Source organism: Agelaius tricolor, unplaced genomic scaffold (assembly GCF_023055355.1).
Source record: "Agelaius tricolor isolate 1412-34295 unplaced genomic scaffold, bAgeTri1.0.p SCAF_3, whole genome shotgun sequence".
NCBI lineage: Eukaryota > Metazoa > Chordata > Aves > Passeriformes > Icteridae > Agelaius > Agelaius tricolor.
In genome coordinates, this window is record NW_027269263.1 from 23,406,158 (window position 1) to 23,419,781 (window position 13,624).

At 37.7% G+C, this 13,624-nt stretch overlaps 1 protein-coding gene across 11 annotated transcripts in view; it reads right to left on the reverse strand.

The window, feature by feature from the left end:
• Nucleotides 1-13,624, reverse strand: part of ANO4 (anoctamin 4) — a 187,407-nt gene that overhangs the window by 74,213 nt on the left and 99,570 nt on the right. For 9 of the 11 annotated variants that reach the window (XR_011678567.1, XR_011678566.1, XM_071423193.1 and 6 more), the window contains 3 exons: nt 6,501-6,601; nt 6,143-6,244; nt 3,340-3,384 (listed from right to left, as the gene is read on the reverse strand). Coding sequence is in view for 9 of the 11 variants with exons in the window: in XM_071423193.1 (XP_071279294.1) it covers nt 3,340-3,384; nt 6,143-6,244; nt 6,501-6,601 (248 nt within the window). In the remaining 2 variants the exon portion in view is untranslated. The remainder of the gene's footprint in view (nt 1-3,339; nt 3,385-6,142; nt 6,245-6,500; nt 6,602-13,624) is intronic. The other 2 variants (XM_071423188.1, XM_071423192.1) reach the window with 2 other exon arrangements.

Consider the following 13,624-nt stretch of genomic DNA (forward strand, 5'->3'; position numbering starts at 1 on the left):
GCACATTTCAAAATTAGAAATACATCAGCTGTACCGTTTAAGTCTCATTTCTGCACTTCCAATCTGGAATAGCATGATGGGGCAAGGGGTGTCAGATGTTGCATATGTGTGCAAATTTATCATCAGGACTGTTTGGGAAAACTGGAATATACATGTAAACTTAATATAAGATTTAATTACTTAATTAGTCATAACCTCTCCATGGGCAGTGTTTGCACTGAGTTTGAGCAGTTTGAGCACAGGAGGAGGTGGTTTGCAAATGTCTGTGCTGAATGCAGGTGAGATGTCAGATCCCAGGGCTCCTAAGGGCCTGATCCATTGTAACTCTCCAGCTGCAGCATCCTGACAGCCTTGAGCTAGTCTGTGTAGGCAGATAGAAATGCCAAGGGAAAGTAAGTTCAGGAGAAATCCCTGTCCTTTGGCCTCTGTTTTTTCCCCTGCAAATTCAGTAAGCCCTGTGTATATTCAACAGGCTTAGTGTGTCTGGGTGTGGAAAAGGGAGGAGGGATTAAGAAGAGGGTTTTTCTAAATATCCTGTTCCGTTCCTGTTAATTAAACTCGTTTGAATTCTCTAAGCTATTAACACCCCTGCCCATCTGCAATCCTTTCCCATTCATGCTGCAAGTCAATGTGCACATTTGAGATACTGCCTGCTGCAGGTTTATCACACCACACAAGCACAGCACAAAGGGACTGAGTGCTTTCCCCACTTAACAGCAATGCATTATCCATGCTGGCTTCTCACTGAGTGTACCCAGAATTCAAGTGGTTTGCCATTCCCAAGACTCAGATTACTTGGCATGCTCAGTCAGCCTGCTGGCAAACGGGTCTGAGAAGGTTGCAAAACCTTACTGCAAAGCACAGAACATGCAGTACAGCCTTCTGCAGAGAAAGCAAGCCCCTCTAGTTATCTCCTTGGAAAAGAAAAATGACCAAGTTTTAAAATTTCCTCCAGCTCATTCCAACAGTGCCGTCAGTCAGCAGTGCAGGTTTTGTACTCTACAGGATCATCTTGCAAAAGGAAAAAGCTGAAAAAGTGGTGTTGGTGCTAACAAATACAGACACAAGTGTTAAAAATCTATTTTTTTATCATTTCTGCAAGGCTAATCCATGCCTCATTTTCCCCACACTCAGCTGAATAGGAGAACAGTGTTTGGAAAGCAGTGTGACCTACTCAGGAACAATGGGGTGATGGAGTGATAAAGAGATAGCTGCCTGACACAGTGCCTCAAAGACAGTGTCTCCCACTTCAATCATGCTCCTGCTCTCTAAGCTTAGTCTTTATTTAGCACCCTCTTTCTAAAGATACATATTGTGTTTAACTCACACAAAGAGTTTCTCAAATAATTTAAATGAAACTGTTTTCTCACCATAAATTAGGATAGGGATAGAAACGTTTTTCAAAGGGAAGTTAGGAAAAGAAAAAAAGGTTTTGAATTGAGACTGATTTTTATGATTTTTATGAGTGGGTCAGCTTTTGTAGAAATTTATGCATATTTTGGTGCTAGCTATTTTATTAGTTTACTTTTAAACTGTGCTGCAGGTGCTATAAGGTGTCTGATACCCCTCCTTTCCTTTAAAGTAGGGAAGTTTTGCAAGTTGAAGTGTTGAGATCACCAGAATTTTTCAGAGAGAAAATTCAAGTTAGGTTCACAAGTTGCAAGAGACTTGCTCTGGGCTTTGCCTTGTGACGAAGCTCCTGTCTAAAATAAATTTTGCCCAAATATCAACATAATGTTTGTATTAACTCAAAAAATGGAGAAAGGCTTTGGGTACTTGTAATCTACACTGAACTATGAGTAGAGAATATAGATACTTTTATTGAAGCCATATATCTAAGTTTCACATAAGTGAAAATAAAGCTGAATGTATTTTATTTTTCCCCTCTGGGGCCATTCAGTTACAGCTTTTCTTCCTCAAGTAGCTATTTATAGACCTGAATATAAAAACTGAATTTAGTGTTCTCATCACTCAGGAACTAAATACCAGAAAAATATCATACCTCTTCCCATCCTGACTTCAAATTGCATCCTGACTCATAAGAAAATGAATGTGAAGCAAAACTTCATATAACACATATAAATGATAGAACCTTCACCTTCTCCTTCCTATCTTTTGCTTTAGTCAAAGCAGCCATTCCACAAGACCAATTCCAAAGCTAACAGCTGCTATAGTACCTATTGTAAGATGGGAATGGAAAGTGGGGCAGCATCAACAAGTTTTAGAAGATTTGTGTGCAATTATCACCGTGTGCCAAAGAGGGATAAAATGTCTCAACTCCACAAAGGGCTCATTTGGTGCTTACTAATATGAAAAAACAAATTCCATAATGTGATATCAATGCTGGTGCTGTCAAGTTACCAGCACACTGTTACATAACTTAATATCCAAAATGCTTTTTATTATGCTCATACTGCACAGTGATCATCCCATGGATGTAAATGTATCGACATTATGTGAAAAATGGTATGGCTGTTTACTCCAAAATGCAGATTTTTCAAATTTAATTTTTCTCTCTTAGATGTTCTTGGGAATATTTCCACTGACCTCAGTAATTAGGGGCTAGACTCCTTTGAAAACTGCATCGAGAGTACCATGGCATTAAATACCACATACAGTGAGAGAAATAATTGAGAGAGATAATTGTAGATATATAAATGATCTGGGTTTTGCCAAGTCTGTACAGTTTTTAGGCATTTTGGAGATATATTAATTTAATTTTCCAAGGTATCAAAAAGAAAATGCAAACTGCTGCAGGAAAAGCACTTCACTGCTTGAAGTGAGACATAACCTAGGCATCAAGCATAACCTTAAAGGTATTTAATAATTGAGTGAAAGCACTTCAAAGATTCTTGGAAAATACTCATCTCTCAAGCTTGGTTCATTGGCTTCCTATCTACAAAGTGCTAAGCATCCCCACGGAGGAAACAATAAATAAATAATGCCATCACTATTACAAGTAAGCAGGGTTCATGGAAATGGAAAAACCCCTGTAACTGTGGTATTCTAACCCCAAGAAACTCCCTAATGAGCTACATGGAAAGAAAGAGGTACAGCATTTGCCCTAACATCTGTTTCTTTAAAGACTCCATCAGTTGAAAAATATTTTCTTATTGCTAAAAAAAGCAAAACTGATAAAATTAATTGCTTCTTTCACAATGCGGATGCCTTATAAATGCAACTTCTGTTTGTTTTTTTTGCAGATGTTCTAGTGTATAACCACTCCCTTCATCATTTCTAGAAACACAACTGATTAACTTTTCCATCCAGCTTGACTTTAACCATTATTTTTGTTACTGGGTCCAAATGAGCATAAACTGGCATGAGAGCTGTACTCACCTATTCATGAACTTGTATCGGCGATGCAGGTAATAGATTTTTCTCCTGGAAGAACAGCAAAAATGAAGCCAGTCGAGAAGAAAACCCATCGTCAGTTACAGTATGAACTAGCAAGGAAGGAAAGGAGATTGAAGACAGAAGCCTGTAAGAGGTGGAGGAAGAGACTAAAAGAGAGATTAACAGAGCCATCACAGGAAGCCAAGCCACACAGAAACTGGTGGCATTAGAATTGCCAGAAGGTCATAATTTTCCCATTGTCTCCTCCTTTTCTGCTATTTGTCATGTGTGGAAGATGGGGATTCGAAGATGTTTCTATTTCAGAGTTCATAAACTGTTGCAAGAATTCCATAGGACTGACACAAGTATGGATAAATTATATGATATCTACTAGTGAGTTATTAAAGCTGCATTTGGTGAAACATAAGGGGAATCACTAGAAAAGCCAGGAAAGCTGTACCTTATGCTGCAATACGCTGTAACACATGCAGTACAGAGCAGGATCTGTGGTTCCTCTTGGGATAACATCCCTTGAAACAGAATATAGGCTACACAAGCAAATGCACATGTGCTTAGCACCCTGCCAAGTGTGCAGCCACTCCCTCTGCCCCTCATTCAGGCTGGTTTCTGTTGTCAGTGCAATAAGCTTGTGTGAGAGCAAACGATGAGCAAGTGAGCAGACAAGGGGACACGAGCAGACACATGCTGGACCCACTCCCAACCTTTCTCCTGACCAGCCCTGCTGTGCAGAGCAGCCCCTAACCATCATGTGTACATCTAGGACTGGGAGTCCATGTCCTGGGCCACTCCCCTGCTGGCTGCTCTTGTTCTTCTCATATATGCCTATCATACCACAGCTGCCAGGATCTGACACATTGCCTTCAGCACAGAGATCGCATCTTCACGAGAATTAAGAAAATCTGAGGGTTCTTCAGTGTGGATTTGGGACTCATACTCCTTTCTGGAAAATTTGGGTGCCTGACCAGACTCTGATTTCCTCCTCCAGAGGCTGACTTTGTCATCCACTGAAGGTGATTGCTAAATCAAGGTGGTTTATGTGTATTTTGAGAGGTTCCATTGTGTAATGCAGAACTGTACCACTTCTGGAAAATGAAGGCTTACACCACACATGTTCTAATCTATTGTAGTAGATGTTGTGTAGGAATGTTGTTGGTGCCTTGGAAACAAGTCCTCTAAAATAAGACAACACTAATGCTTTATAAATTATTAAATAATTTGGTTAACATTCCAGGTTAATTTTCAGAACTTTTGAACATTTTAATTATTAGAGTCCATATCATGCTGGTGAAGTAAATTTTTTTAAACTATTTCATTTTGGCCAGCCTTCTTTGGATAGTGTTATTTATCTTGCTCAACTCAATATACTCAATATCTTGCTCTGCTTGACCTTTCTCAGCAGAGAAAGGTCAAAGCTAAGTGTTTCTGAAGATGCCATCCACTTCTTGGTTTCGCTTCCAATATTCAGAGGTATCCACCACTTTTTCCCTCCTGCTTTGAAACAACAAGGATTTCATTCAGTGCTGCATGGACATTGCACAATTCCAACCTGAATAATCAGGAGCAATAAGCTATCAGCAGCTCTTAAAGCAAGGGCTTAGACAAAGGCATCTGGGAACAAACCATCTAGACTTGTGGACATTTTGTAAAATTCTTTTGAAATGGTAAACTGTACTGTTGTTTTTAAGAAAAAATTAAAGAGCCTGCCCAGCAGTCACTAGTGAATTGCCATGATTTCCTCTTAACAATGCTGTAGTAATTCTCTCTCTATGGATGTGGAAAGAATGAAGCCACCATCCTGAAGCAGGTCAAGAAAACCTCAGTCTTTCAAAGCTTTCTATGTAATCTGTATGACACCTACAGTGTTATCTGCTGAGTGATCAGGAAAGAATAAGCTGCTCCATGACTAAATTCAAAGTTCCTGGTGTATTTCTGAATCATGAGACCTCACTCCACTGCCAGAGCAGGTCCATCTCAAGGAATGCCACAGAAGTCAAAGAAGGCACCCTTTTGGCCTAATGCATTGTTTCTATGGCTGGAACACTTTAAAAAAAGAGTATTACTATCCTCCAATGACTTGTGATTGCTTTCAGAATTTTCTCTTTAGCAATAAAAGCACAAGGAAGAACAGTTGAAGATTTGCTGTGAAAATGAAAACAAAATAAATACAAAATAAGCCTGCAATTTTGTCCTTTATACATATCCACTTTTCCTTACGAGCTCTCTACTGCTACAGAGCGTCTCATATCAGAGGCATTTTTCATACTTAGGAAAGAAAAAACAGAAGGAATCCTACAAAGGCACCAGCTCACTAGTTGCATATTCTGGGTCTGATTCTTTTCTTGTTCAGGAGTAATTCCATTAAAATCAATGGAGCTTTATATTACAAACCCTGCTAATTGAAAGAAGAGTCAAGGCCTCTCAGTTCATGGGTTGTGGTCAGTTCCAGGAGCAGTCTTTAAGCTACTTTAAGAGTTATGATAACCAGCAGAGTAAAAGCAATATTTTACATAGAAAATTTCATAGCCCAACATGCAAACAATATTTAATCAATTATAAAAATAGCTTGAATTTCAATGTGGAATTATCTGGTTATCAGTAGTATTGAATATAAGTTCTCTATTTTCTCCACAGAAAAAAAACATTCATAGCTTAAATTGTTTTCCTATGAGATGAGATACTTATTTATACTTATTTATGGGATACTAACTACATACTATACAAGCAATTTACAGGTGCATACCAGATACGTCAAACAGACATGCACTTTCTGTGCTGCCTTACGTACCTGGATCTTCTTGACCTCCCATTGATTTCAATGAAATGTCCATTTAAAAAACAGCAGCGCACAAGTATGCAGGGGGCTCCAGCATTGAAGGGGTTAAAGGGCCTAAGGACAGAATACCCCATGAAAACAGCTGCACTGCTACAGCCCATCTTAATCTCAAACCAGTATTGTACCGAAATTGTAGGCTTTAACAAGAAACAGCAATGCATGTGGTATCTAAGGAACTCCATTTATATTTCCTAAAGGTGTGTGGTATCTTATAGAAGAGCTTTTCTACAGGCATTTTGGTGTTATTATCACATTAACTTTACAGTATAGTGTGGCTTTGGAGGTTGAGACAAAATGCAGCTACACCTACCTGAAAGGCATTCTTACATTCATTAGTTCAGCATATTTGCCCAGGACCTCCCAAGGGGCATGCAGTTTCACAAAGATGATGTCACTGTTTGTTAGGGATGACTGCAAAAGAGAAACAAAACAGCCACCAGAGCTTACTTTTATAAGTAAAAAAGAAAGAAACCATAGTCAGTGGTCAACGTGATGCATCACAATCCCATATTCTTCTTGAAATGTTGTATCAGTATTTTGTCATCCCATTTTTCTTCTGCTGTCCTGGAAGCCATGTGTGCCTCCTTTACATGGAAAAGAGGACATGGAGGGCAGACAGATGCATCCATGGGTTAGCTGAGTGTGCATCTCATGAAGAAAACTTTATGCAGGGTGTGCACATCAGCATGGCTGCTACCTAACAGAAAGCTGTCTGGCAAAGACCTGAGGATGTGCAGCAAAGAGGAGAAGAGGAATTTAGCTCTGTTTGCATTCAGGAGGAGACACAGTGCTCTGCAAGAAAGCTACAGCAGGTTTGGCTGAACACAGAGAGCCACATGATAATACTGGAAGATTAAATGTTCAAATTCTAATGAACATTAATTAAATTTTCATGAAGTTACATATAATACAATTTTAGACATTCAAGTGGATGGCATTCCAAGAAATAGGTAAAGGTGTACTTAGTATGAGAAAAGGAAAATATGATGACAGAAAACCAGGCAGGAAAATTGTTAGTTTGCTTTGGGGATGATTTCCTAGATTTTTAGATGTTGTCCTATATTCAATGTTTCTCACATAAATTATTGGTTAAAACAACTTACTAGAAGTTCTTAAATCTGGTATTGTTTATCTGGAAACTACTGTGACTTTATGGGTGGGAGGCTGCCATTTATACTTTTTACACTCTCCCTCCACTATCCTGATAGATGCTGAAATTATTGAATTTGCATGTCCATGTCCTTAGAGTGGCTAAAATCGTTTTACTACTTTGTGACATGATAGGAATGAAAACTCCAACATTTAAGATACATATATATGATTTTATTCAGCACATCAAAAAACTCCAAAAAACAAATAAACAAATAAAAACCAAAACAAAAAAAAAAAAAAAAGGAAAAAAACTCCACTCAACCCAATCACTATAGAGTTAACATTTTATGAACAACTACAGTATTGGACCATAATAGACATAGAGAGATATTTATACTCAAAATATTACTGGGGTGCAAATATAGATTTGACGTACAAAGGAATGAGTGACTTTATGGTGCTAAAAACTGCAGGAAAAAAATCTTCTTTGCTGACGAATTTTTGAAAAATATTTCAATACAAAATGACACAACAGCAACAAAATGCCCCAAGAGACTTGCTTCCAAGACAATGAATTCACTTGCACTCTTTCCCTGACTTTTATGGATTCTAAATCAGGCTTTAATTATGTTTTTCTTTATAGGAACATTTCACAAATTAGCTTTTATTTTCCCATGCGAATTTAGCAAGGAGATACCACAAAACCAAAACTTAATTCTGCCACTCTAAAAATCTCCTGCAAAATGCTTTCTCAAAGGTGAGGTTAAGCCAGCAGTGGATTGGCAATTTTGTCCAAAATAGCTTGGATTAAAAAACAAAACAAAACAAAACAAAATCCACCCAACCTCAAAAGAACTATCCCAGAAGCCCAACATGCAGAAAGAAACTGCAGTACTGACAGACTAATAAAACTGAGAAATCAGGGAAATTTATTAAAAAGAGCTTCTAAACTTAGTGATGGCTATTAAACAGGAAGTTTATAGGTATTTTCCAGCATATTGTAGTTTGAGCCTTACTAGATATGGGAGCCAAACATGACTTGTGAAGATGCTGCTCCACAAGTGAACACTATCTAAATTTGGTATCTTATTTGTTACGTGTTTTCATGTAGAAACAAGAAAAACTTCTGAATGGTTATCACAATACAGATGTTTAAAGAATATTTTTTTACTCCATATCTTGCAGTGTTGGCACATTAAAATGTTTTCAAAATGACAATCAGCTTTGCCAACAGAAGGTCTAACCAACAGAAAATCTAATCAAAATACACTTGGCAGGTTCAGTTATATTCAGAAAAAAAAAGAAATAATAATGCTAAATTATTAATATAAAAATCCATTTCTCTTGGGTTTGCTCATGTTAAGTGCTCATAAAGGAAAGCACTAAGCAGGGCTGAGAAAAGCAAGGCTGGAAAAAACAAGACTGGAAAGAGAATAACAAATCCAGATGGAGGACAAATTGAATGAGATGTCACACTCACCTAATCTAAGGAGTAAATAGCTAACCAAAATATCTGGAAAAACAATAGCATCTTCATTACAAAAATACTTTAGTGAATGGGATCTCCTAAACTGTCTTGGTTAGATTAGTATTTAGACTCAGTGTCCTTCATCTTAGAGGAACATAGAGAATAGAGGAACATTTTTATGTCATAATTGACTTTCAAGGGTTGGCTTGTTAAATGATTGGGAGAAGTAAACTCAATTTCACATTATGGGAACATGCAAACAAAAATCAATGTAACATCACTCCCCTTGGAAACTTTAATAAGACTACTATTGACACGATCAATTTGCTATAAAGTGATGTCCAGATAATGAAGAAAGAAAACAAGAGGAATTAAGGGGGCAGACCAATGAGATAAAACACTTTAGCAAACACAGAAATAGAATAAATGTTTGGAATTTACCTGTAGCACCATATCACAATGCAATAATTCTCAGGCCACCAATACTCAAATAAATTGGTTGTTTTGAACTGATTTATTGAGGAGGAATATCCATAAAAAACCAGATTTTCTTCTGGTCACTAACAAACATTCTCAGCGGTCTTCAGAACAGCGTAAAGCCAGGATGACGAGACTTACCAGCATCAGGCAACTGTAGACTCATCTGGGGTGGGAGGGACCTCTAGGGTTCATCTGGCCTAAGTCTCTGGCTAACTTAGATCAGCCTGCTCAGACAGGAGCTTGTCCCATTGACTACTAAATATCTCTACAGGCAGAGATTTCACAGCCTTTGGGCAACTCACTGACTGAAACTAGCTGGAGAAAAGGATATTTTCTGTGGAAGAGCTGCTCTCTTCCATAGAGAAATGTTGGGTTAAAACTACCGCTTTCTAGACTTGTTTTCCTTTAAAAACACCCTTAGTTGTTACAAGAACTGTTTTTAATCATTGTTCTCATTGAGAAGTGGTAGCAAGGTACATTTCGTTTAATTGAGCTGATCTTCAAAATAGGTTTGTGTGGTAGAATTCAGATCACCAGAGTCTGAGTTACAGGTAGTCAATACACATTTTGGCTTCACTGACAAGCATCATTAATATCATTGCTGCCAGTCCTAGAATACAGGCAGTACTACAGGTACACATATTATAGACTTCCCCTTCTGGCAAGGCTCCCCTTCTATTTTATCATTAAGTTTTTAAAGATGTTGCGATTTCCCAAAGAAATCCAATCAATTGCAAACACATTTAAAAACAAAGCCACATTTTCTTCTCCATTGTCACTATGTAAGGGGTGAAAGAGACTAAAGCATGGGCCATTTCTGTAACTCCAAAAGCAGAAACACCTGCTGTGGTGAGTTACTGTTGTCAACTAGGTCAAGGAAAGCTTGTAAAAGGTCAGGTTGTCCTTCTTCTAAAGCAGGCACAGAGCGATGCCAACTGCTGGTTACGTTGTGGCTACTAAACTCCCATGTATTCCTGAAAGAATTCTAAGGTTTTTTGATGGCAGGATTTAAATATATATGTATTTGCTATTGACCCGACTCTGCTCATTCTGCACTTATCATTGGTAGTCTGAATAGAAGCAGAGTTATGCTGACATGGAATGTCTCCTGAAAAGCTCATATTTTGCTCTATTTGCAGGCTGCCTTCCAGGATCAAGGCTAAAGATTAGTATCTTTTGTCAAATATCATCTTGAACATTCTCCTCCTCCTTGCTAATTTTAGTTCATTATCAGTAATATTGTCCAGTCATTTCAAGACAAAAGCAGCTGAAGGTACTCACCTTGATTTAAGCATTTCTTGAGTCTAAAAGATAAGAAAGTTGAGAAAACCTATTCAGAGGATATAACCTTGCAGAAGGTTAAAATTACAGTGGCTCTAATTGAATGGTGCCATTGTTTATTTGCCTTGAGGCTACTAGGCAGGTTTTCATTCATGTATGCAAAACAATAGGGTGAAAAAAAAAAAGGCAGAATTTACCATTAAGGTGTTTCCCCTATCATCATTTAAGAGAAAAATTCTCAAGGCTGTATCTCTCTTCACATTTAAAAGCCTTCCTCATGAAAGTAAAATGAGATAAGTAAGATTTTGAAACCAATTTAACAACCAGAATTAATGTCATCTGCTTTAGGAAGATCCTGCAAGGCAAGTGAAAAACGCAGAACAGAAACAGTTCTTTACATTTGGGCAAATTTCTGATAAGACCATAATGCAGGGAAAAACAGAAAAGGAGACAAAATCAACATACTTCTTCCAGTAACAATTCTCTCTGTAATCTAGCTCTGTATGATGTCTGAGTGCAGAGTAGTAAATAGTCACTACTACATGTTCCGCTGTTTTTGAGAATTACTTAGCAGCACAGATTGATTTGCCATGTGGAGTGAATTAAGTGGAAAAACAAAACCCAGCAAATTTTAGTTGATTAAACTGTTCTTCCTCTGCAAAACCAAAGTAAATGTAAATTCATGTGGGCAATTCCATGGAGCTGGAAAAACAGAAAGTATATTCTGCCAATACTTTTCCAGTGCATACATTACTACTGGGCAATTATATAGATACTGTCAATATATGTCTGGTTTCAGGGAAAATACTGCATACTCACAAACATTAGCCTCCACGTTCATGCTTCTGAGGAACCTAATGAACAACAGTGCCAATATGTTTCACACATGTACCTTCAACAAAAGCATGGGTTTAGGCAAAAGGGGAATATATTGTTCTCATTTTAATTTGGATATTAAGAAGCCTTTGACTTGCAAGAAACTGTAAGGCAAAAGCAGTAAGGATGAAAATAAGAATAAAAAGATAGCCCTACATAAAAAATAGGAAGCTGTTGATAAAACCAGTTTTCACCTGAGGACACTGACATGTGAAATGCAGAATAACTTGATCTAAGGAGACAGAGGCACATGATTACAATTTAGAATGATTTTTATGTTAAATTTCATGACAAAATATGATGATGAAGTAAAGTGTATTTTCTTATACTTTGCAAAGTACTTGCAAAGGTCCTGCTCCAGTGAAGTTACTAATGCAGGCAGGTGGCTGCTTCCTGCCAGCATTCAGGCAATGTGTCATCTAATCCAGCTCAGAGCAGGTGTCATTGTTACAGTGCTTAATTTCTGGCAGCATATGACAGGATCTCAATTGTGGAACAGAGCAAGGGGAAATGCTTGCAGTGTCCTTCTATGTAGACAAAAATATGTGAGTGGGAGGACAGCTTCAAGAACAGGGTAGGTTACTTGAGTAGAAGTAAAATGCAAATACTATCTCACTGCTCAGATTTAGTGTGCAATGATGAGCTCACAATCTGCAGTAGAGAAATACAAATTCCTGTAAGATAAGAAACCACATCAGAAGGAAGTCTTTAATTCCAACAAATGTCATCTAAATCCGCAGAATGGGTCTTACAGTAAGGTAACTTAGATGTAGTAAATCAACCATGGAAACAATATCCTCTGACTTGGACTGCACTTCTGAGAGAAAAGAATTAGAAATATCTGCAGCATGACTATCTTAATGGAAAAGGTTGATATGACTGTGAGGTAATGATAAAACATTTATTGATAATTCCATCAGCAAATACTGAATAAATGCAGGTTAGACCCATCTAGGTAAGATCTCTGTGACAATATAGCTAATAATATGGATTTTATCTGACAAATATCCTTTAATTCCTTTGGACTGGAAAATTACTAGAAACATGGGAAATCATTATTTGCAGATTTAAACTGCAGATAGCAAAAATCTCTGAGCAGAATAGTGCATTTTTACTTATGAAAACAGTATTTGACATTGTCTCTAATGAAACATCAGTTATGGGCTCAAATTTTAGATTAAAAAAGTTAGTACTTTATGTAGTCATAGTTGACATCATCAAATCTTTTTGACTGTTCTGTGGGCTTAAGAAAGGCCTCTTAAGTACATTATTTTTCTTTTGGCATCACAGGCCATTAAAAATGCAGCACACAATTGAACTGTATTTTATAAGGCAGCTTCCTTTGTGATTTATCCCAAGTGTAAAATATAAAGCCAATATTTTCCCAATATGGATTTATTTCTCATTAATAATTTTCTTGAAGTAGAAAATATTTACATTTAATGAAGTAATATTTAATGGACATTTTATTGTCCATTAAATATTCATGTTTGCATTTAGAGGCTCGTTGGAAAAACATTGCTTTGGTAAAGAAAAAGTCAGTTTATATTTTGTCCAACAGTTAATTTCACAAACATGATAATTAATAAAACACACAAAAAATGCAGGCAGGCTTATGATAGCTTTTTCATACACATAAGCTAGAGAAAACTGAATAAGCTGCTTATTGCATCACAGAATAATATAGGCCATCTAGTCAAACCTCCTGCTCTAAGCAGGGACAACTAGAATGATTTGTGGGGTCTTGAATATCTCTGTGGCTGGAGACCTTGCAACCTCTCTGGGCACCAGAGTGTCTCTGGACAGAAAGATATCACAGCTGAACTTCCACATAGATGCAGAAGTCTTGGCAGCAGCCCTGGTTCTGAGCACCTGCCCATGCTCCAGCAGTGTGAAGGTCTTTGGTTGTTCAGCTCCCTCTGCAGAGTCTTGTTTTTCAGCTCATACAATCAAGGAAGACAAGAAATACATACATGACTATCAATCTGTACTCCAAAGTCTTTTCAGCACCCACGCTTTCCAGGAGACAGTGAACTGCCCTGCGGATCTCTGTACACCTCTGTGTTTGATGGTGCAACTCAAAACTCTTTCTAAAGGGAGACATGCATGAGCTCAACGAGAGCACAGCTGAGGAAGAGAATACTCTTAAGGTCCCTGTCAGTTCAATTCAGTCCACATGACACAAGCCCCAAGTTCTTCAAGCCAGCTACACACCACCACATGAGTAATTACAGGCA